At 34.7% G+C, this 24,311-nt stretch overlaps 1 protein-coding gene across 3 annotated transcripts in view; it reads left to right on the forward strand.

The window, feature by feature from the left end:
* Positions 1-23,747, forward strand: part of anapc1 (anaphase promoting complex subunit 1) — a 75,527-nt gene extending 51,780 nt beyond the window's left edge. For all 3 annotated transcript variants that reach the window (XM_058796701.1, XM_058796703.1, XM_058796704.1), the window contains 17 exons: positions 2,925-3,007; positions 3,856-3,934; positions 5,209-5,283; positions 6,183-6,253; positions 6,433-6,523; positions 6,610-6,663; positions 6,744-6,937; positions 12,036-12,122; positions 12,752-12,869; positions 14,672-14,749; positions 14,832-14,899; positions 16,219-16,357; positions 16,656-16,742; positions 18,973-19,068; positions 20,583-20,787; positions 21,831-21,965; positions 23,335-23,747. In XM_058796701.1, coding sequence (XP_058652684.1) covers positions 2,925-3,007; positions 3,856-3,934; positions 5,209-5,283; positions 6,183-6,253; positions 6,433-6,523; positions 6,610-6,663; positions 6,744-6,937; positions 12,036-12,122; positions 12,752-12,869; positions 14,672-14,749; positions 14,832-14,899; positions 16,219-16,357; positions 16,656-16,742; positions 18,973-19,068; positions 20,583-20,787; positions 21,831-21,965; positions 23,335-23,447 — 1,773 coding nt within the window. In that variant the 3' untranslated portion in view covers positions 23,448-23,747. The remainder of the gene's footprint in view (positions 1-2,924; positions 3,008-3,855; positions 3,935-5,208; positions 5,284-6,182; positions 6,254-6,432; positions 6,524-6,609; positions 6,664-6,743; positions 6,938-12,035; positions 12,123-12,751; positions 12,870-14,671; positions 14,750-14,831; positions 14,900-16,218; positions 16,358-16,655; positions 16,743-18,972; positions 19,069-20,582; positions 20,788-21,830; positions 21,966-23,334) is intronic.
* Positions 23,748-24,311: the final 564 nt, after the last annotated feature.

The following is a 24,311-nucleotide window of genomic DNA, read 5'->3' on the forward strand; positions in this document are numbered from 1 at the left end:
GTGGTCATGTTTGACAGTTTAAATTATTGTGAGAAAGCAAGGGTTGTTCAGAACACAACGCTAATATGCTGTCTGCTGCATACTATTTATATGGTGCAGTGAATGGAATGTAACAATAAATGAAAGTATGGTGAATTGTCAAATGTCCCAGTTCTATACATATATATATATATATATATATATATATATATATATATATATTAGTGGTGTCAAAAGTAGCGCGTTAACGCAGGAGATTAATTTTTACATTTAATGCGTAAAAATATTTAACGCAATTAACACAGGGGCGGGGCCAGGGTTGGCCACCCCACTCACAACTGCTGCTTCTGTCACTTTTCTCTTGTTAAGAAGTGCATTTATTCAGTCGCAGAACGTCTTTACGTCCACATCAAACGGGAGATGTTTCAGATGTCTCGATTCAAATGAGAGTGGAAACAGTCCTGTGATCATAGCAAGTGATCTTCAATTGCATGCGCCGGCGCTCTGTAGCCTGTATCCTTTCATATCAAAGCGTGAAGTAAACTACGTGCATGCAATGTTGTGGTCAGTTAAGTCATGAAGTTACCAAAAAGGCGATTAAAGCTGCCTTAAAACTTTGCGTGCATGTAATATATTTTACATGAGTCACATTTAATGAGTCTCACTTAGGGGTGGGCGATATGGCAAAAATATAATATCACGATATTTTTAAGAAAAATCACGATTCACGATTTTATCACGATTCTTTGTCATGTTGGTTTTACTATTTTGCAAGTTGTCTGAGCATTACAGCCAAACTAATTTCCCTATTATAAAGACAAAACCTTTCAAGATAACAAAAATATTAAAAAAGAATGGCGGATATTTAGGCCAAAGTGGGCGAAGATAAAAATCTTTGGCATTATTTTATCTTTGTTATTAAAAAATGAGAACAAAGATACACATTACAAATACACATACTATACAAATAAAACCGTCTTATTTTCAGGTACAATAGGTGTATTTAGCAGGAGCATTCAATAAATTGAATCAACAAATATAAAAATAAAACACTATATAGATTGATTCCTATTAAATCAAATGTATTAACGTTTTTCAGTCAAGAGTAGTGAGTGATTTTTCTCTTTGTGTTTTGGTGTTTTATTAACATTGAAGGAATAATTAACCCCAAAATAAAAAGTGTTTTATATTTATACCATCATTTACTCACTCAAAAGTTTCTTTAAACCTGAATGAGTTTCTTCTGCTGAACATAAATGCTATTTTGAGGAACATGGAAAACCAAACAGTTGCTGGTCCCCAGTGACTTATTCCATAGTATTTTTTTTTTCCTTCTATCAAAAGTCAATGTGGACCAGATACTATTTGGTTACCCACATTCTTCAAAATATCTTCTTTTGTGTTCAGCACAAGAAAGAAATTAATACAGGTTTGGGACAACATGCGAGTTGGTAAATAATTAAATTTTAAGGTGAACTATCCCTTTAATGACAGTCGGCAGCATGTTCAGTACTGCCCCTTTAAGACATGCACGCATCAATATACAGAGGCACGCATCCGTTTTCTCTCAGCTGTTTACTTACTCATTTTAGACATAAGCAACGGAGTCTATACATAAACCTTGTGTGTTTTGACAGTATTAGTGCACAAGATAACTTGGTTCAGTAATCAGGCGCTTTTTGACAGGCTTCAGCACGCGCGCTTCGGGTGTACGGGCTCAGAAAAAGCGCACGTCAGACCAACGCGTGAATAAAACATTTAACCGGCAAGGCTTTAAAGCAGATCCGAATAATGTACAGTATATTGAGACGGAGGAATAAGAACTGCAGCTGATAGAGTGCGCGCTGTAGCATGATACTACGATATTTCTTCAAAAGCAGATCGTGGAGACCTTTTTATCGTCCACGATCAAAAATCGTCATATCGCACACCCCTAGTCTCACTCATCTAATACACCCGATTTAACTCGTCAGCTCATTAATAGAGACTTTAAGACCTGAAGTGGGTCAGAAAAGGTAAAAAGAGTTGAGAGTAAATACAATGCGTGTCAGATCTGCGTCATGTTCAGCAGCGGCAGCTCTTAAAGAAATAACAGCCAAAATAACCTAATAACCAGCTGCTCTGATGTCTATTAATCAAAGGACAAAAAAAAACAACAACAACTTTTATAGCTTTAAGAATTCATTTAGAATTTAGTGTTTGATAATTTCAATTTCTGTATATTTCTGCTGAAGGGCACAGCAGAATTTGTGTGAAGATTGTTCACTTAAATTAGAAGTTTTTAATTTTTTTAAAAAAAATTTTAAGTCTAATAAATGTTCAAATGAATAGCTCTCAATTATACTGTAATGTTGAATGCTATAGTCAATGGTTAAATATTGGGGGGCGGGGGGCAATTTTGTAGAGAAATCAGTATTGGTATCAGTGATACTGGCCTTCAGTCATAAAAAAAAGATGCCATTTAAACAAATATTACAAAAAATATAGTCTAATAAAATATATTAGTCTTTATGTTGTTTGTACATTAATTTGAAGATTGAATGTGAAATTATTGCAATATAAAATATATTTAAATTCATATAAAGTATAATTAATTTCAGAAAAATGTGCAATTAAAAATTTTTAGACGATTGACAGCACTAATTAGATTTAATAATTAGAGCACTATGGATTTGAATTTAGAATTTTTAATAGAGTTGGCAAATGCAGAATAGTAATTTGAATTTAAGAAAGTAAAGTTAAAATAGAATTAGATTTGAATAAATTTATACATCATAACTGATCGAAGTGCAGTTTTAGATGGAATGCATAATATTTGAAATGGCATCTACGGAAATTTGTATTTATTTATATTTTAACAAATTAGTATGGTAGTATACTGATCTTACCCTTACACTGCATTATCTAATAAGGCTAAAAAAATTAAATGTAACTATTTTTATTAGGAGGGTGACACTATCAATGTGGACGTGACCTGTCCTGGTGCAACACTTGCCCTCGCCATGATTTACCTGAAAACAAATAATAGGTGAGTTTTGTTTCTTCATTCACTTACTTTAGTTTAATTTCTAAATGGAAAAACCAAAGAAACACATTGTAACTTTAAGCATCAACGTGAAATGTGTCATTTCTGTGCCACTAGCAGTGTTATTTGGAGTTATTAATATACTATTATAGTATTATTTATTAATATGTTGTTAGGCTTTATTTTTATACTTTCGGTTTTCATTTTTAATTTTACAAATTGTATGTGCTTTTGTCATTTTTACTACTTATTGAAATATTTCTGTATAGCTTTAATATGAATACTTATTTTATTTCAGTTAGTTGCCAAGACAATATTACTCATTTTTATTTACGTTTTTAATCTTTCGTCATATTTAGATTGTTTTTTTTATTTCAGCTTTGTCAGTTGCTGAAAATGATTTTTAATAGTTTTAAACGCTACACTATCAGCAGCAAATGCTATTGCAAATATTATGATTTTATGGCTTTACTGCCCCTTCTGCTCAGTGTTGTCTTTAATTGTTGAGCAAAACATTTTCCTCAAATGTGAAACTTTGGTTGATGTAGTAATTGACAGGCTTCTCAAACAAACAATGTTTTGAAAGAGTCAGTGTTACGCTCTCCGTAAAGTCAACTTACAAAGATATAGTTGTCTGTGTGCAATAATCCAGGATAAGAAAGAGTATTTCCCAATAATCACACTTTTGACCTTTAAAGTAAAATCCATTATTCATTGTGAATCATGAAAGTCTCTTTCTGTGTAAAAATGGCTGATGTCTTCCTCATCTTCAGCTCTTATGTTCAGTATAAGGCCTTTTTCGGTTCAGTCTGCTCTCTCACATTCACACCTGTCTCTCTGGTCCCCTCCAGGTCTATAGCTGATTGGCTGAAAGCCCCAGACACCATGTTCCTACTGGACTTCATCAAGCCCGAGTTTTTGCTGCTGAGGGTGAGAGAGCGTTACAGGGCCGACAGCCATCAGAAGTTAATTCGGGCCTCTGGGCTCGCAGGGACTTACACATTAACACCTCACATTGGGTTCAGTCACACTTTTTTACCAAGTGTTCTCATGTTTTACGATGGCTTTTTAGGCAACATATGGGGTCATTTTAGCCTGTTGTGCTGGTTAGCCAACAGGAAGGTCACTTCCTTCTCTGACTATGCAACCGTTCCAAAGAGTGCTGCCTTCGTAGACTGCGTGTTAAGACTATTCCGAAAAGTGGTATTTTATGCAGCCTTTAAAGATATATTTGTGATCAAATTCAATAGGAGTACTGCATATCCACCTTATTTTGCAATGTGGAAATAAGCTATTTTCTCTGAATTTGTGAGAATTTCATTAGCTGCTATTGGTAAATAACTAGCAGAATAACAAAGTGCAGTAAACAGTAAAAATATTTGCAGTACAAACCAGTGTGTTTATGATGATGATGATAATGAATTAAAATAATATCATCACAAATACCAGTTTGAAATATTAAGCAGACTGTTTGTACAGGTAAAATGACCAAGTCTAACATGGTTGTTTACAAATGTAATTCATTCAGTTCTAAAAAGTATCAATATGAATAGTTAATTCTAATTACAAATAAATGATTTATACCCCAGTTAAAATTTCTGCCATGGGCTTAATAACATGCTTTTACTACACTTGTAAATGTTTCTTGTTTTATTTTTGCATTGAAATGTGTATATATAATATAAATTATTTTTTTAAATGGAAGTTTTTATATAATATAGTTGAACAAAACTACATTTTTGGCCCTTCATAGTAAAAAGTAGAGGTCGTCCTACATGGGTTTTTGGATGGCCAGTGATATAAAGTCGATATAGGCCTAAACACGATATTGTCAATGTATTGCTTGACCACTGCACTATACTGATGCATTTGACTACTGCACTTCCATCTTGTCTTTCACAGCATCTAGTGCACTTAGTTAAAAAATAAAGTTTTAAAAACTTTAAAAACCTTTTTTATTCCACTTTTCTGCATCTCAGGTTTCTAAACAAAAATGCATTTGAAATGAAGGCAACTGCCAAGTAGGCAAGCCAGCTCACTAGGTTTTGGAACAGAGCCTATGTCACAAAGGCCTTAACCAATAAACATGAATGCTTACAAAAGAAAGGGGGTGTACAAATATTTCCTATTTTACAATTCAGCGTAAAATGTTTATTTATAGCAAGTTCTTTGTTGTTTAGTATCTGTCTTTGTTCTCTCGACAGACGCTGGCCAGATGTCTTATCATGTGGGACGAGATCTTTCCCAACGCCGACTGGGTGACCAGTAATGTGCCTCAGGTACATTAGAGGTCTAACACACTGCAGGGACTCATCCAATATTGTGTCCTGTTTCCAACTAGTTTCTCAAGAGGAAGCACATTTTTGCCTCAGGTCATGTTTTCGCTTCCTGTTCCCCTGTAAGTTGGTCAAATATTTAGCAACGCTTGTGTTGAAAAACGCAGAGCTGTTTGGTCACTTCAGCCATAGAGGTGGTGCGCAGGTCATTGAGCAAGAGAGGAGGAAGAGCAAGGTCATTGAGAAGTGCGTCTTTTAATTGTGAAGTCATTTGACCATGCTGCAGTTGTTGCAGATCTTCTTTAGAAAATGACAGTTTCTGTTAATTTAGTTGCTTTTATTTTCTCATTTTTGCATACAAAAAGAAAAGGTCAATCACAATTCAGTAATCAAATTTCATTGACATTATCACTGACGATAATGATTGAATGCTGAAAATTCTGTCAATGTAGGTCAATGGAAAACTTCTTCCTCCTTTGGACATTTACAAAAACCATAAATCGATAAAATTAAATAAATAAAGAGGGATACAAAAAAATCTTCCATTTTACTGAATTCTAGCCGAAGATTATAGATTTACCAAGATGGTACACTCTTATTACTATGATTGGCAGTAACTGCTGTGTGCAATATGGCTATTTAATTGTGAGTTTCTCAAGCAGTTTTTGAGATTTTAATATTTCCCCATTCAGATATTTAGACTCGGTCTTGTATGTCCAAAATAGCTGTCTTGAAGTGTTGCAAAAATGGCCAAGTAAACAGACTTTCCTTGAAAGGGACTTTGTTTTTAGCATTGAGCTTACACTTAATTTGGCTCACAGAGATGATGTGACATGTCATGTAGACACAGTGTCAGACTCCCTTAATATGATTAACACTAAAAATAAGCTTTGCATTTTCAGATCATCCAAGAAAACATCGGAAACCAGGAGCAGACGTCCATCTCTGAGGATCTCAACATGGAGACCTTAGTGTGAGTAGCAGCAGATTCTCTATGATGTTTTGATCGTGTGATTTATAGGAGATCCTCATACCCACAGACTGTTTCTCGCCCATATGGAGGTGTTTTCTATTATGACTTTCCAATGAGTTTTTGTTCCTTTGATGACTGGAGGAGTGAAATAAGGCAGACATTTGTCACTGTTTCCACAGTCAAGCTCATGACTATATAATTGCTGGAGGCTGCCTGGCCGTGGGATTCCGGTTTGCTGGTTCTGCAAATTCAGATGCTTTTGACTGCTTAGTAAGTGGACGTTTACTTCCCACTTACCGATTTGAGAACTTTCTGAAAGTTCTCTGAATATTCTTAATATTTTCTTTCTCCATCAGTACAAATTTGCCAGAAACTTCATGCAGTGTCTTACGACCTCCACGGCTACAGTGGTAAGCATTTGTTTGCATTGAAGGCGAACATCGTCATGTAATCACAAATATTCATTCACACAACATCCGGTCTCCTCCAGACAGGGCAGTATAACCTGCAGACGTGTTTAAGCATGGTCCTCCTGGCGGTTTCAATGGTGATGGCTGGTTCAGGGAACTTGAAAGTGTTGCAACTGTGCCGCTTCCTCCACAAACGCACCATTGGCGAGATGAATTATGGCTTCCACATGGCCCATCACATGGCTCTGGGCCTGCTCTTCCTGGGTGGAGGGAGGTTAGTTAAGTTTGAGTTTTGTCATTTGGAAATGTATAAAAGAGTCCATCTTTACCCATACTACCCAGCACCTCAGTTCACTTTATTGACATTATTATGCATTTGATTAGTAGTGTTTGCTAAGCATCAGTATTACTATTAAACAGCCCTATGTCCCTAAGTATAAAGTGCTCAAGTGATGACGTATTTTTGTAGTCCATCTATAACTTAGCATCACCTTGCGTCCCTCAACAAAAAGCCAATAGGCTTTTGGATTATTGCATAAAATAAGCTCTGTGGCCAGCAAAAGTTTAGGATTCTTACATGTTTTTACCTGTAAACACAAAGAGGCTTTTGAAGCAGATTAGTGAGTAAATGAGTTACCAACAACCTCTGTAGTCCCATCTACGTTGCCACATGTTTGCCTTTTTCAAGACTCATAAAAGCTTAAAAAAATCATGAGTTGGATATTACTGATGTATGATAAAATGTGAAAATATCTTGAGTGCAAACAGAACTTATTTCTGACCAAAAACCCATTGACTTTGGGACAATTAAACCGTAAGTTGAAAAAAAACTTGCTACATTTTTTAGGTTTTAGGACTTGTAACTCATCCCACACAGACATCAATGATTCCTCAGGACAAAGGTTTTTGGTATGTGGCCAAACAAAGCCTGAGAACATGCCAGCTACAGTTCATGCTATTTATAACCACAGATAAAGCATTATTGTGTTTTTGTCCCCAGACTTTAAAACTGCGATAATAGCCTTTATCATAATACTTCCTCTGTTATGAAATGCCGCCTTTATCTCCTTTGACCCCACATTTCATCCTCTGTTAAATGATACATTAAAGGAAGTTCATCCACAAAGGAATGCCGTCATCATTCGCTCATTCTCATATCGTTCACGCTTCTGCATATTCAGAGTTACATTCGGTCACACAATGCATGAGATTCAGCCTTGATGTGAAATTTGCAATAATGCTTCTATGGAAGGAGAATAATAACAATAGTTTTTGAAACACAAAGCATGCTGAATTCCACAAATCGAAAAAAAAAAAGATGCATTGCAATTAACAGTGCTTGCATTTTAATGCCTTGTATTTCCAGGGCTTGCATTTTTAGATCCTGAAATTTAACATAGTTGTTTATTTAAGCTGTGAATATTTCAATTCAAAATACACATTTTCATAATTAAAAATTCAATAATTCATATTCACCTTCCAGAATTCACTTCCAAAATATTCAGTCTGTTTAAAAATACGATGTATAATATTTGACAGGCAAATTTCTGTCATTTTATTTCACTTTCCAAATTCGCTGCCACAAATTTAGTGGTTAAAATTCCGCAGAAAATGCAGCGTTGCACATCCCGGAACCGCAGGAATAGCAGTAGAGCACCGATGCATGATCTCCTGCTGCTGTCAGCCGCTCACCAGCAGGTGGCGCAAGCGGCTGTTGATGAAGCAGGCCATATGTGGATCAAGTCATTCATTTACAAAAACTGATTTGCAGAAATGGAGCTAGCGCTAGAAGTTTTGATTATCGGGGCCAGTATAAACATGTGGAAACGCTGATTGTGTGTATGTTTAATTCAAAATTTCCCGTAGCCTATATGTAAGCAGTTTTCTCTACCACAAAGGAGATTATAATGCTCTTTTACCCAACGCTGAAGTACAGAACTAACATTACATCTGAGGAAGACATATATTGCTTTCGGTTGTTTAGTTTCTGTAACTCTGTATCATGGCTTGTGTGACACTGTGCTGTAATACTGGGGTTCCCCTCATACGTCACACTCCAGGATTCCCCAACGACGGGTAAAGCGCCTCGGTGAACTAATACAGTGATATAAGACCTCAGATCTCAGAATACACTTTATTGATGATTATGCGAACTATATCGACAGTAAAGCAGATGTAGAATATGAACGAACACGCAAGGTTTCACGCTGTTTCCCTCAGAAATCGGTTAAAGAAAACACATTATGTGGCTCAGTAGTGCACTAACACAATAACAGCTATTAGACTTGTTTGAGATGCGCCTTAAATGTAGGTGAGAGTAGGCGGCTGCAGTGAGGGGAGGAGTGAAATAAGCGCAGTCAAGACGGACAGTTCTGAGCTCTCGAAGTGGAACAGTCAGATACTACAAGATCAAAGGCGGATATCACGTTATTCTCACTCGTGTGCTGTTCTGCTAATAAATGTGATATAATTTCAGTTCTTTTGCTTTTATATGAATATAAATATGATTAACATGACACTCAAAGTTCTTCCTATTTAATCCCATACGAAAGGCGTATTTATCATCCATTCTACTTTAATACAAACATGTATTTTAGATTTTTATAGAAATATGACAACATATCTCACACAGAGATCGCACTGTCATAGTGTTTGGGAATATTCAAGCAAAATTTAAATACACAATCACATGAAATCAGATAAAAAAAAAAAAAAAACATTTTAGCAGAGAATGCAGCATCACAGTTGTCTGAACCAATGAGCATTAAGCTGTGTCGTCAGTCAGTCACTTCCCATTGTGCTTTTTTTGGGGGATTTTGATGTTCCAAAAGTTGTAGTACATTCCTAGTCACTAGACTCACTTACTATAGGTGAAATTTTGCTAATACCTCCCTTAATGTACATAAAGTACATCAATATTTTATACTACAACCTTTGGAAAATGAACAATTCCTTTTGAGGTCTTACAGATTTTTTTGTTTTTGTTTTAAAAATGAAAAAAGTGAATTGTACATACAGTAAGGGAGATACTGGCAAAATTTCACAACGTACTACGACCTGTGGAACATTAAAAACCCTTTTGGTGAATTACTGTAGTTTTTTTACCAACAATTACTAACATCAATAATAACGATCACACAGTTGTTTTGTATCTAGCAATGCACTACAACCATTGGAACGTGAAAAAAAACCTTTCCAGGGATCTTTTATATGTGAATAATTGTGTACTGTACATACAGTATATATATTGGCAAAATCTCATCTGTAGTAAATCACTATGAGCAATACAAGCTTTACAGTTTGACTGTGTTATTTAAAATGTTAAAAGTGATTTTAATTTAAATACATTGGACGTTTTAACCCAGTCGGTGGAATTGTCAGACGGCCCCTTGGGTGCGATAGTGCGACAATGCTTTCTCTTGAAGGACCAGCATCACATCCTCTTGTACCACTGTTTGAAGAATTTATCTTCCAGAATCTGGCAGTAAATTTTAGGAGCTCATTTTTAATCAATCCTGCAAGACAGACTTTTCAGGATAGGAGATGAACTAAAATGAGCTCCCAAAACTTACTGCCAGATTCTGGAAGATAAATTCTTCAAACAGTGGTACAAGAGGATGTGATGCTGGTCCTTCAAGAGTCACTCTCAACTTATCTGTCCATAAAGCCTATACAAAATCAGTCTTCATGTATTTCACAACACTTCAGCATGTTATTCTTAAGTGAGGGCCATTTTAAAGAATCTTTTACCCAAGCAAAGTCTCTGAGAACCTGACACCTTGTAATTCTGGTGACTCCAGGAAGGTTGCAGTTCTGTAAAATGATGGTGCTGGAGACTAAATGGTTCCTGATGGTTTCTCACCTAATTCTTCACCTTAATTCTTAATTCTTTTGCAGTTAACATGTGTCTTTTCCTCTCCACCTGTTTTTTCTGACCTTGCTGACCCAATGAGCATTTCACTGCCCAGTGGTCATGCCTTAACTTTGCTAATTCTATTATTGCATTAGTATTGCATCCTTCTCATGGGCATTTAATATTTGTTTTAACTTTTATTCTTGAGTTCAATCTCTTTTTTGGCTCATTTTATCTGTAAAGGAAAACCTGCCTAATAATTCTGCACACCTGAAATAAGAAGTTTCTGACTATCAGCCTTCATGGGCAATTATATATCACTTATAAATTATTAAATACAAAATCAATAGTAGTTATTAAGATTGATTTGGTTTGGAATTGGTCAAATGTTCTTGGAAAAAAAATATGACAAGAATATCAACTTGCCTAATAATTCTGCACACACTGTATGTCTTTCTTGAGATATATGACCTATTGTTTACAAGCTGTTTTACTGGCTTCTTTGCACGGTTGCAACACTGATTGAGCGATTACATATGAGACATGATACATTTCAGTAAGTTGTTCTGTTTCTTTCCGCATACTTTCTGATGTTCATTCATGCTTATTTTGTGCTGTAACTAGTAGTAAATTGTAAGAGATGATCGCTTGTAAATTGTAAGAGCTGAGGTGCTACAGCAATCTGTGATTTAGGTCATGCATTAACTGTAAACAGCATCGACTAAAATATTGATCTTGAGGTTTAAGAATCGATATCAGTTTTGGTATTGTTAAATCAGCACTGGTGTCCATATGGCTGACAAGTTTACCTCTTGTAGTTTTTTCAACATTGTTAGCATGAAATCGACTGACACGGAGAAACACTAATGAAATATTGCTGTTTTGGTCAATGATTTTGGCCCCCCAAAACTCTTTCAGCCAAAACAAAAAAATTACTGTTTCGGCTGAATTTTTGGTTGCTGAAATTTTGATGCATCACTAGTTCTGGAACATGGATACTCATGGATAATTTACCTTATACAAAACACCACCCTGCCTGTTATTCTGCCTGTTATAGAATTGCATAAAAAAATGTACATGTATGTGTAGCAGCGAGCTGCAGGTGTTGTGGTGGGCACAACACAAGCTCTTGAGCGTTTTTAAAGAGAAATAAGGTGACCTCTAACCAGGTCAATGAAAGGCACAGTAAGAGCCTCTCGTCCTGTCAGAACCTGTTCGAGTGCACTCTTCAACTCGCCCATTATTTTTAAGTGAGGCCTTTTTGAAAGAGCACAAATAGTACCGGTGAACAATGGATGACCAATTTCCCCCTCGCTACACAATTGCGTGTCACATGCACTCTGAAATATTGCCTCCGGGGACAACTGAATATGCAGCATGTGCGTCCTTTGTTTATTTTGCACTAATTTTCAAACATCAATTCACATGCATTGTTCATTTATGTTTTGCTCACTCAAATGGTAACATGAAAAAAAGTCAAAAACCTCATTTTTATGACATACTTTTGCTTTTCCCACAGGTACACACTCAGCACCTCCAACTCGGCCATTGCTGCCCTCCTTTGTGCACTTTATCCTCATTTTCCTGCTCACAGCACAGACAACAGGTAGACAACAGCTGGTAACACACACACACACACACACACACTCACACATCACAGTGAGCAAATATGGCTGTATTGTCTACACATCTGAGGAAAACCACTTTCATTTTTACTGTAAATGAGACTTGTTACCCATAATCGTGAATGTGTGTGTGTGTGTTAAATGCTCGTATCTACATGGTGTCAAAGTGTCCTGTTATACACTGGGACCAAAAAGTATTCACACACTTGAGTCACACTTAAAAAAACATGTGAATGACGTTGCATTAAGTAAGTTATCAGACCAAGTGCCATTTGTTTTAAAGAAAGAGCACAAACACAGTTTTCAGATGAAACATTTCACAAAACTATTTTCAGTTTGAAATGACAAAACAAGACATTTTTGAAGTGTTTTAAGTGTAAATGTGCAATACTTTCTGTGGAGACTATATTTTGTCTACTAAACAAACTACTACTAAAAAAGAATAGTGATGAGAGTAAACACTTGACAGTAATTGAAACACATATTCTACAGTTTCTAACTACAACTGATTGTCTGTCAGGCTGGTGTATGGGATTGAGTTTAAGGTTGGAAGTATAAATCATCATTTTTTTTGTTTCTTCTAAACATATGTTCTTGTTCCTCTTTGCAGGTATCACCTCCAGGCGTTGCGCCACCTGGCTGTGCTCGCAGCAGAACCGCGTCTGCTGGTGCCTGTAGATGTGGACACACTCAAACCCTGCTATGCTCTGCTAGATGTCACCTACAAGGTATGTGCTGCACGTGCCTCACGCCTGGATGTGGTCTTTCAAAACATACACTTACTCACATTCAATGAATCCCAGTGTTATCTTAGTATTAATTATGTACTATTATGGTGTTTATTACATTTTTGAATTGGCTCTTATTTTTGTTAACTTCAGTTTAAGTTATGTGCTTTTGTCATTTTTAAAAAAAATTTTTTTTTTAAATTTATATTAGATTTCTATTTAAAAAAAAAAAAAAAAATCTTATTTAGGTTTATGTTTTTCTAATCTAATGTTTACATTTTATTTTATTTCAATTAACAAATATTGTTTTACTAGGTTTTTTCATTTTAGTTAACTAACAACACTGGTTACCAACATAAAATCAAAATAGACCATTTTTACTTTTTTAGTTCACACATGTTCTGGAAAAAAAGTTTTTTGTAATTGTTCAATGAAATGCAAAAAATGCAACTTGCTGTGTCTCTGAAAAAAATGCTATTTTAGCATTATTTAAATACTATATATATATATATATATGTGGAAACATTTGGAATTAGCTTTGATTTTTGTAATTTAAATTTTTATCTTAATTTTTTTGTAATTTTATGTGCTTTTTGTCATTTTATTCGTTTTTTTAATTTAAATTTTTTTTAGATATTCATTTATTTTTATTTCATGTTGCCTTGAAACTAAAAATATTTTAGTTTTAGCTAACAACAATAACCCTGCTCTGAAATGACTTTCCCTCTCAGATGAACCAATGTTTTAGACTGTAGATGTAGGTAATGTAGCTTTTCTTTGTTGTGAAATGCACTGATATAATGGTGGATAAAAGTTAATGGTTGTCAATATTAGCAAATAAGAATATTTTAAAAAGAATAGTCACAATTGGGATAAGTAGTGACGCTCTTAAAGGGATTATATTATACAATTTCACCTTTTTAACTTCTGTTAGTGTGTAATGTAGCTGTGAGCATAAACAACATCTGCAAAGTTACAAAGCTCAAAATTCAATGCAAAGGGAGAAATTGTCTCTTACAGAATTAGCATAGCATCGCCTACAGCGAACGGCTGGTAAGGGACTACAACAAAATAATTCTGGGTTAGTGACATCATAAACCCCGCCCCTGGGAACATGCTTCATAAAAGCAGGAAATGATCAGCGCGTTTAGAGGAGAAGGGACATAGCGGTAAGAAATATAGGTAAATTATGTGAAAAATAATGCAGTTTTTAACAAACAAATCATTAACACGTTAGATTGCACCCCATAAACACAATCAAGCCTAGAAAAAAACCAGTCAACCACAGATGAACTTGACCTTCAACTTACATGTCCGGGTCAAAAGCTTCCTCAAAAGTGCACTGCAAAATGGTTTCACATCAGACTCTGAAACTTTTCATGATCCCTTTTTAATTCTTGACTCAAATCACATTTTCTTCCTAATTTCACTTGCTAAAATGGCTTTGAATGCCATTTCTTGTTGAAGACTGTAATTAGCACATAGCTCCACATCCCAACATCTATCTGTCCCGTTGCGTGTGAGGCCGTTAGGCCACATCAAAGAGATTCTTAGGTGATAAACACAGGAAGGACTGTTGAAGGTTGACCGTGACGTCTGACCATGTTTCCCCTGCTGCTGTGAGGACTCATCTTTTCAATTAAATGACGCCAGCCAAAGGAAGGGAACCAGCTGTTCACAGCAATTACAAAGACGTCTTTGTTCACGCAGGCATAGAGTCATGCATAATGGACGTATACATTGTGATGCAAGGCGTTAGGTTTCTAATCTGTTTGTGCATGCATGTGGTATGCGTTTAATAGGAGACGCAGTGGTACGAAGAGACGACTGTGGAGTTGATGGCTCCCACCATGCTGCCTGAACTTAACCTTCTGAAACGGGTAATAAATTAAACCATTTCCAAGTACAGCTCATACAAACTACCTAAATCTGATGTTATAGTTTTTAATTCTTTGCATCCAGATTAAGGTGAAAGGTCCAAGATATTGGGAGCTGAGCATCGACATCAGTAAAGGAACCCAACATCTGCAGTAAGTCTGCATGTATATTAAGCGAGGTGGAATCGAACTAAATGACACTCTAGTATTTTAAGGCCATGCTCCAGATGTGCGTGCTTTTTCAGTAGGTGCCCAGCAATGTTATGCCTTTAATGTTATGTAACTTCTTTTTGCAATCTAAGAGAGCACCACACATGTTCATCAAGATAAGACAATCCCAGAAAGCACTGCGAAAAGCTCAGTAAAAAAAATTTTATTGTGTATTTTGTTCAGTACTGAAGTATCAATGTACACAGAATTTTTGCATACTATATGTACACACAACCGTTCACAAATTTGGGGTCAGTAAGACTTAAATTAAGAATGCATAGAAATGTTATTAGAATTTAAAACTTTTATTTAGCAAGGATATAGAATTGCACAAGAGTCACACAAAACTTACCTTTATTTATTAAAAGGAGAAGAATTGCCTTTTGTGATTTTTTTTTTCTTTTCTTTTCTTTATTAAGTCAGTCTTCGTTGACTGTAAAATCTATTTTATTACAGTGTCCTGCTTTAAATTATAGTAGGAAAGGTTTTTTTTTTTTTTACTCAGAATGGACATTAATAAATAATTTTTTTAAAATTTGTAAACTTCTCCTGGGAAACTATTAGAATTTTTATCAAAAATCAGTTTGAAAGATTGTATGTACGGTTATTTTTTACTTATTTATTTTACTATTTCTTTTATTTTATTTGTAAATAATTATATTGTTTAATTATTATATACAATTCTTTTAAGCTTTTTATTCATCAAATTAAATCCTGAAAAAATTTCAAAAACGGCTAAGCATGTTTAACATAAAAAAATAATAAACAGCACAGCACCGTTTTCAGAAATCAGAAATGTTTCTTGAGCAGCAAATCAGCATATTAGAATGATTTCTGAACAATGCTGAAAACACAGATTTTCATCCCAGAAATGAACTTTATTTCAAAACTTATTCTAAAAAAAAAAAGTTACTTTAAATGTTAAACATATTTTATAATTTTAGTTTTTACTGTATTTCTGATCAAATATACACAGCCATAGTGAGCAAATGAGACTTCTTTTGAAAATAGGAAACAAATGTACCAAACCCAAACTTTTGAACAATAGTGTAGTTTTATGCTTAATGACATGCTGACCTGAATCAATATGAAAGCTTATTATGAAGCACACGGAGTTGCTGCCCATAGAGTGTTCCAAATCACTCACTGAATATGTTCCATTTTTTGTTTGTATGCTTCTTTAGAAGGCAGCTCACTAGGTTTTTGAACAGAGCTCAAGTTATTATTGTGGTCAACCATTTTAAATACATTCTGCATTCTAGATCCATCCTATCCAAAGACGGAGTTCTGTATGTGAAGTTGCGTGCTGGACAGCTGCCCTACAAAGACGACCCTCAAGGCTGGAAGAGCCTACTGGCCCCCAACCTCAACAGCAGAAGTGCTGAAGTGCGCACTTTTAAGGTCGGTCTGTGTGCACAATAAATATTACCAACAGTCTACTGTCCACAAACTGGTTTGGCCAACATCTGTCAATATTTACTGTGTCATATGTCTGTTTGTATATAATTGAAGCATTAATCTGCTCATGCAAATACAGAGGATAAAGGTGTAAAGATATTTCTGGATGTTTGCTAAGGTCTTGTGTTTCCTAATTGGATTAAAGCAGCATAATGTGTTCTTTCAAACTGCTGCAAAGAATGTTTTTCATGTCAATGAGCTATTTTTCCCCTTCCCTCCCACTTGTTCGTCTCCTACGCAGCCTGAGGCCATCTCAACCTTCACCTCAGACACGGCTCTGGTCTCCTTCGCCGAGTACTTCTGCAGGGCCTCGGAAAACATGAAGCATGTGAGACCATAAACATGTTGTTTTAAGGCAAAGCGCTTGGTTTGGGTAATAGGAAAAAAGCATTCATGTCCCTACAGAGGTGAAGTCTTGTCCATGTGCATTCGTAAGGAAAGAGACGTGGATGCGAAATATCTGTCAGAGACAAAATTTTGCTCTACTGAGATGACTTGATCTTTTAAAAACTGTTTGGGTGAGGTGAAAGCCCTCAGTCTACATACTATAGGATGCAATTGAATAGTAATTAAGGTTTTCTTCTTAAACATCTGAGACAGAGGAAAAAAGAAAAGCCTTTGTTTTTTATGTTTATGGATCGTTAGAGGATTATTCTGGGCCATTTTCATCTTAAAGGAATGATCTGGGGTCTGTTAAAAGTTATTTTTTATGTCTTGTGTTGGAAAAAGTATTTAGGCCTCCCTCAGTTTGCAAAAGTAAAATGTTAGCAGGTGTACAGTAATCAGGGATGCAAACATGTCGCTTTTTGGGGAAAATTTCTTTTTTGGATCCAAAGCAAGTCGTAGTTTCAGTGCGGCATTGCATTCTTTTGTAATGAGAATCTGATGTAGACAAAGGTTTTTAGGGCTCGTTGTGGTTCTCCATCAAAATAAAAGCTCGATGGTGTTAAGAAATGAAGACAGCTATGAATATTAGTTAGCTCTGTAAAATTATTTAAATAACTATTAGAAGAGCTAGTAGTAATAGTAATAGTGTCATTATTAAATACTCAGTTATATTTTACAGTATTATAGTATTAACGGTAGTAATACATTTCTATATTGTAATTTAGTAATTTAATAAGTTTTGCAATTTAATAAAAGAGAAACATGTATAAAATAATGATAATTATTGTAGTAGTAGTATCATTATTAAATACTAGATTCTTTTATTTTACAGTACAGTAGTGTTATTACTGTAGTAATATTTCTTTATTGGTTTAATTTGTACAATTTAATAAAATATTTTTTAATAATGATAATATTAAAATAATTATTATTAGTAGTAGTAGCAGTATCTTTATTACATAGTCTATTCTTTTATGTTACAGTACAGTAGTATTGTTACTATAATCTATTTGGATTATTTTTCAATTTTTGTTCAGTTTTTATTTTCAGTATTATTTTACAGTGCAATAGTATTATTACTGTAGTAATATATTTCTTTGTTTAAGTTTTTCAATTGAATAAAAACATGTATAAAATAATGATAATTATAAGAATATATAATTTATTTTACGGTAAAATGGCATTATCACTGTAGTAATATTTCTTTATTGATTTAATTTAAAATGTTCTCTTTCTAATTTTTAGAAAAAGAAATACATTTGAATAATAATAATAATATATAGCCATATTAAATAGTAACCACGTGCTGAATTCCACTGTAAATCCTCATTTTAAAACTGATATTTTAAAAATGTATTTTCTTTCTCCTAGGAGGGTCGCCTCTTTTATTACCCCTGATAATAGTTTGCATCCCTGAGGAATGTGATAGGATACGTTGAAATATGAAAATAAAATGAATTAATATGAGACCAGTAAAGCCATTTGTCATGTCAGAGCCATGTAAAACTGGTAAAGATATGTGCAATGATAGAGAGAATAAACTGATTTGAAAGAATGATTTGGATAACTTGCATCTTTAATAAAACAGAAGGCTTAACTCATAATAAATCGAAAGCATGTCAGAAATGCTTAAACCCGTGAAATTTTTTTAAGACATTTAGTATGTTGCCAAATACAACATACAGTAATGCAAATCGCCTCCGTTTGCGTATAAACAAACGGGAAATGTGTTTATAGTAAATACTCTTATAATGGAAGCTCAGCAGGAGAGCGGGCGTACCACAAATAAAAACTCTCAGTTTCAAAAGTCTAACCTTAACACATCAAAGCAGGTTTATTGTCATTTCTTCCCTACGTGATAAAAGAGCAAATGAAATAAAGTGACGCCTCGAGCCTCGGTGCAAAACGTTTAACCAGAAAATGTGTCACAGTATCTATAAATACAAAATGAATACAGTAAACATAGAAGTCAGTATGACCCACTTTCCTGCTACGCTTCCCATTGCTATAAACTTTTATTTCTGTCAAACTGAGGGATGAATCAACATAATTTTTTGCAGTAATCAACTTCATGCCACAGATGCAGTTCTTAGACATTAAGTTAAGTAAGTAAATAACTCTAAAGATGGTGTTTCTGTAGTTTTCACACATTTTTTGTCTTGTTTCTATAGAAGCAGGAGACCGTGGCATTACTGTCAGCAATTCTGTATGAATGTGTGACACAGGAATACCCAGAAATGCTGCCAACACACATCTCTATTGACCAGGTCAGTTACAGTAAAGCACGAATGCATGCAAATATTGGGTAAAATTTCGATTTTATTTTTAATTAGGTGGAATTTTTCTGTATCTACAATTTTTATTGTGTCGGTTTCTGAATCTACACTACTGTTCAAAAAGATTAAAATATTTTTTTTAAATGTTTTTGAAAGGAGACTCTTTTGCTCACCAAGGCTGCATTTATTTGATCAAAAATACAGTAAAAACAGTAATGTGAAATATTACAATTTAAAATAACAGTTTTCTGTTTTCAATTTAATGTAAAAATGTAACTTATTCCTGTGATGCAGAGATGTGATTTTTTATTTTTTTATTTTATAATTGCCCAGATATTTCTTTGTGAGATTCATCAGATTTCAGCCCAAAATCAAAACTTAATCATAAAATAAAAAAGTTAATAATAATAATTATTATTTTTATAATTTTAATTAAAATATATATGGCTTCATAACAACAAAATCAGGCCAGGATTTTTTTTCATTAGAAGCAGCTTTTCTTTCAATAGAAATCTTTGTAACATATGTATTTACTAGGGCTGGGCAATATGAGCAAAAATTAATATCTCTGTTTTTTTGGCTGATTGGCGGTATACAGTATATGTCTCGGTATTTTGTATTTGGATTAAACAAATAAAGTGAATGTAAGCATGTAGGCATATATTATGTGCAAAAAAGCGTTAAAATCACATTACGTTCAAACATTGTAACATTAACATTGCAATCTAAAAACAAAAATAATGCTTTTAAAGCCGAAGTTAAATTTCCTAAAATAAAAATGAAAATAACAAAAAAGCACAGACTAATTAAGGTCCGACACAAAATGGAAATATTTCCATGGCTTTTTAACATTTACAGATGGAGAATATAGGCTACCTGTGAAATGTAAGTTAGGAAAACAGCACATATCAAAACAGCGTGTCTCTGTCAGCGGCCCACGCAGCCTTTCTGTCAGAGCATCTGATGGGGCGAGCCGCTTTAAACTGAAACTATAGACTACTATATCTTATGAGTTTTTTTTAAAGCCCTTCATATAAAGCTTGTCACACGTTTAGAACAAATTGTATTAAGCACTTTCTCCGCAGCAGTTCAGTCTGTCCTCCCTAGATATTTTTTCAGATGCGCTCGTATTAAACTACTGTATATTGATATTAACGGTATTGCTTCATACTGTATCGCTTATTAAAAATATATCGATATATCGTGCAAACTCGATATACCACCAAGCCCTAGTATTTATTGTCACTTTTGATCAATTTAATGCATCCTTTCTGAATACAATTACTAATTTCTTAAAGAAAAACTTGCTAAGCCCAAACTTTTGGACAGTCCTGCATATATTTCTTTTGAGTCCATCATCTCTTGGATTAATCTTTTCACTGACCTTGTCACAATAATTCTGATGTTGCTGTGATGATTGCATGTATGTGCTTTGGTGAAAGAAGTGCATCATACAAGTTAAATGCCCCATAAGGCCCTTAACACTCTTGTACGCTTCTCCGTAGGCCGTGCGCACTCTGGATCGAGGCGATCTCTGTGAGACGTTCAGTCTGTGGCAGATGAAGCTGGTGCTGGAGTTGTGTGAGAGCCGAGTCCTGCAGCAGCGGCTCAGAGACGCACGGTGTCAGGGCCGTGGCCTGCTGCTCAGCTCCGAGTTCCTACCCGTCATGAAGAGCTCAGCCGACCGAGCCCTGGATCGCTGGCTCTGTGGTGAGGAACATGTCACAGCCATCAGCGTCTAGCATCATTGGCTCATGTGCTTAGTCAGATTTCGGTTTTAGAGCTTCTGTGTCAGCTCATCCAGTCAGCGTTTGGGTCTTGCATGTGTTCAGTGTTATGGTCAACACCTTCAGCAAGTGTGAAAGGCTGTAGTCGTGTCTGCTCTCTGCAAGGCTGGTAACTTAAAGGCTAACGGGGGGAAATCTTCTTGATTGTAGAGCTGTTCAGTTTTTATTTACGTTGTTAATTTCAGCTGTCATTACTGTAATGCAAAACATATTCTAATTCATGTAATATAATTATCATTGTATTATCATCACTGGCTTTATTCTAACTTTAATTGAACGATGATATTACTGCATTACAATAATGAAAACAAAATTTTTTGCATTACATTAATGAGAAGTGAAGGGTGACATTTGCTTAATTGTCATAATGGCAAAATGCACATTTTCTTTTGTACAAAATATAATTTTATAATAATAATAATAGATGTATTTATTCTTATAATTATTTATCAATATAAACGTATTCATTAATTTTTATTTAAATAAAAATTAGTTATGTTATATTTTTTCTATTCTATTCTGAAATATAGCCAGACATTTCTGTGAGATTCATGAAACCTGTATAAAGCATGTCTAGATCAGATTATAGCCCAAAATCAAAAGTTATTACTTTTAAAAAGTTAATAATAAGAAGAATAATCATAATAATAAGGATAAATGTATTTATTTTTCTAATTATAAAATAATTATTTCTTAATATAATTGTATTAATTTATATGTATTATTTAAACAAAATAATTATTTAAATACATTGTTTATTATAAAAAATATTATGAAATTAATTTTTATTATTTTTGTCTAAACAAATGCCCCTGACATTTTTTGAGGTTCATTTGGTGAGTTTAAAGGTGTAGCCACACTAGACATTCACTTCTATTCATGTGTGTACAGATGCATGCATAATTTTTTCATCAAGGTTGAATCCTTAACTATTAAGCAAACAACACTGTTATTCTTAACTCACAGATAACAGTCATGTGCTGCAAGCGTACATGAGAAGACAGCCGATGAACAACGACACTGACGTCAACATGTTAGCCTGCTTCCTGGTCTACCATTCTATTCCCAGCCTCAAGAACATGGTGGCGTCTGACCTGGAAGGTACGATTACACTCGGACAGAAGCTAACTGCTGGTTTGTTGAGAGAACCTAGTGGTTCTTGATGAATGTAGAGATCTTATTTTAAAGTAAAATAACTACTCTCATGCCATTCCAAATCGACGTGACTGACTTAGTTCAGTGAAACACAAAATGAAGCTCTAAAGGCACCACAAAACAATGTTCCACTTCCAGTTTCAGTCTGTTCCTCACACAAAGCTACCATATGGCTTCAGAAGTCTTGAAATATACTGCAAGAGTCATATGGACTACACTTAAGGCCCTGATATACTTCAAGTGAACTGGTGTGACATAATTTAAAAAAATCAGGCCAAAACAAAGCTTGTCTGGAGTTCGTTTTGGGAGTTTGAAACCGCTTGCCAAAGCAAACTTTCCAGAAAATTTCACTACAGCTAGTAAACCCCTTCGAACTACCATTAGACCAATAGGTGTGCCTTCTTTGACATGGAAATCAGAGGATGAACACACTGGAGAGCTGCTTTATAGTAGAAATTGAAGTTGTAATTCTAATTGAAGAGCGATATTGACACTGTAAAATCTGCTTACTTTTAAGGGTTCATTTGTTGATTTTCAACCAGCTTTGTATTGTTACAATGTCAGTAGTGCAAGTAAATTAACAATGTCTATTATTTTTTGCGAGTCACCTGCAACAAAATAACGAAAAATGAATCGTTAAACTAATTGTTTGGGAGTCGTTGAGCAAATAAGGTAAAAATAAATGCATATTATAAGACAATGAAAGCGTTTTTTGACCTTGCATGCATGTCAACCTGTTTTTGGGACTCCCAAAACCAAAATATGAACCTTTCATTACCAATAATAGGGGCACTTTAATACAAGTATAGTGCAGCTACTGATTATATATAAATGAATAGATTTTTATCGATTCAAATATGTTAAAAATGATGAATCGTGATACAAATTCCAACTTGTATCCAATGCACACTTTTTTAAATCGATGCATCGTATCATTAACTTTTATGTCGATGCACTGAATTGACTGCTCCCAGCAATCCAGGCAGCGTCCCTAAAAGTTATCTAAAAGCTAAAATGTTACCTAAAAGCACACTACTTTTTAGCCCCTACGTAAAGGATAAAAGATAACTTTGCTGTGAACAAAATCAGGGCCTTCGAGCTTTTTTTGGAGTACAGCCCCTCCACAGAAGAAATAGTCATATTTTTCGGAACGACATGAGCAAGAATAAATAATGAGAAAAATATAACTTTTAGTTCAGCTATTCCTCGAAGCACTGGATATCTGATCAATATGTTCTGAAATGTTGCACTGATCCATAGTCAGCCTTTCTTGAACTTTATCTCCTAACATAATCGTTCGGATCTCTCTGTACAGGATGTTCCTGTTTCCCAGAGCTGCTGCTCAAGAGCAGTCAGTTGGGCGTTCCTGTACGTGCTCTGCTGCGTTTGAGTTCTCTGCTCCTTCAGAAACAAGATTCTGGAGTTTAACCCACCAATTCCTGGAGGTCAATCAACCTTCTCCTTATCCAGGTACCGCAGGGTCATGGTTGCTTTGTCCTCACAGGCCACAGGAACTCACTGCAAGATTTATTGTGTGGACATTTTTATCACATGATTGTGTCTTTGAAGCGCTGGAGAAACAGGTTTGCTCTACCCCTATTTTGACATGTAAATAGTTTGTAACTATATTTGTACCTATGATAATTCAGTCAATAAATATGACTTGAGGAAATGGTTTTCATAAAGTATGCCTTGCTTGTATTAAATAAAAAATACTTGTTCTGGTCTGGTTTTGTCAGTTTTGCAGGGGATTTTTTTTTTTGGCCAAGGCAAACATTACTATTAAGTGTCTTTCACACATCTACTCGTATCCAACACTGGCAGTCTTTATATCATGTCGCTGCTCATTTGCATAGGATTTAGCTGTCAACTGCTTGGAAATCAATAATTCTCATCATAAAAAAGAATGACTTGCCAGGCACTTCTTTTGTGAAAATCATTGTATATGTGAACGCCCCTTTACTATTGTTCATACTTAAGATTAGGGGTTTAAGTCACTAAACATAACTATTAAACTTTGTTGCAATAAAGTTGCAAGTTTAAGTTGAATTACTAAAATGACTAAAATTGGTGTTAATGAAAAGTATATAGAAATGCCGGTATATTTAAAAAAAAAAATAAATAAAAAATAAAAAAAAATTATGAAAGCACAAATCAAATAATTACAAAAACTTTAAAATTAAATATAAACATAATTTTTTTTTTAACTTATTTATACACACACACACACACACACACACATATGTGTGTATATATATACAGTCATGGCCAAAAATAACCCTTGGTAAATAT

The sequence above is a fragment of the Onychostoma macrolepis genome, chromosome 13 (genome assembly GCF_012432095.1).
Source record: "Onychostoma macrolepis isolate SWU-2019 chromosome 13, ASM1243209v1, whole genome shotgun sequence".
Classification (NCBI taxonomy): domain Eukaryota; kingdom Metazoa; phylum Chordata; class Actinopteri; order Cypriniformes; family Cyprinidae; genus Onychostoma; species Onychostoma macrolepis.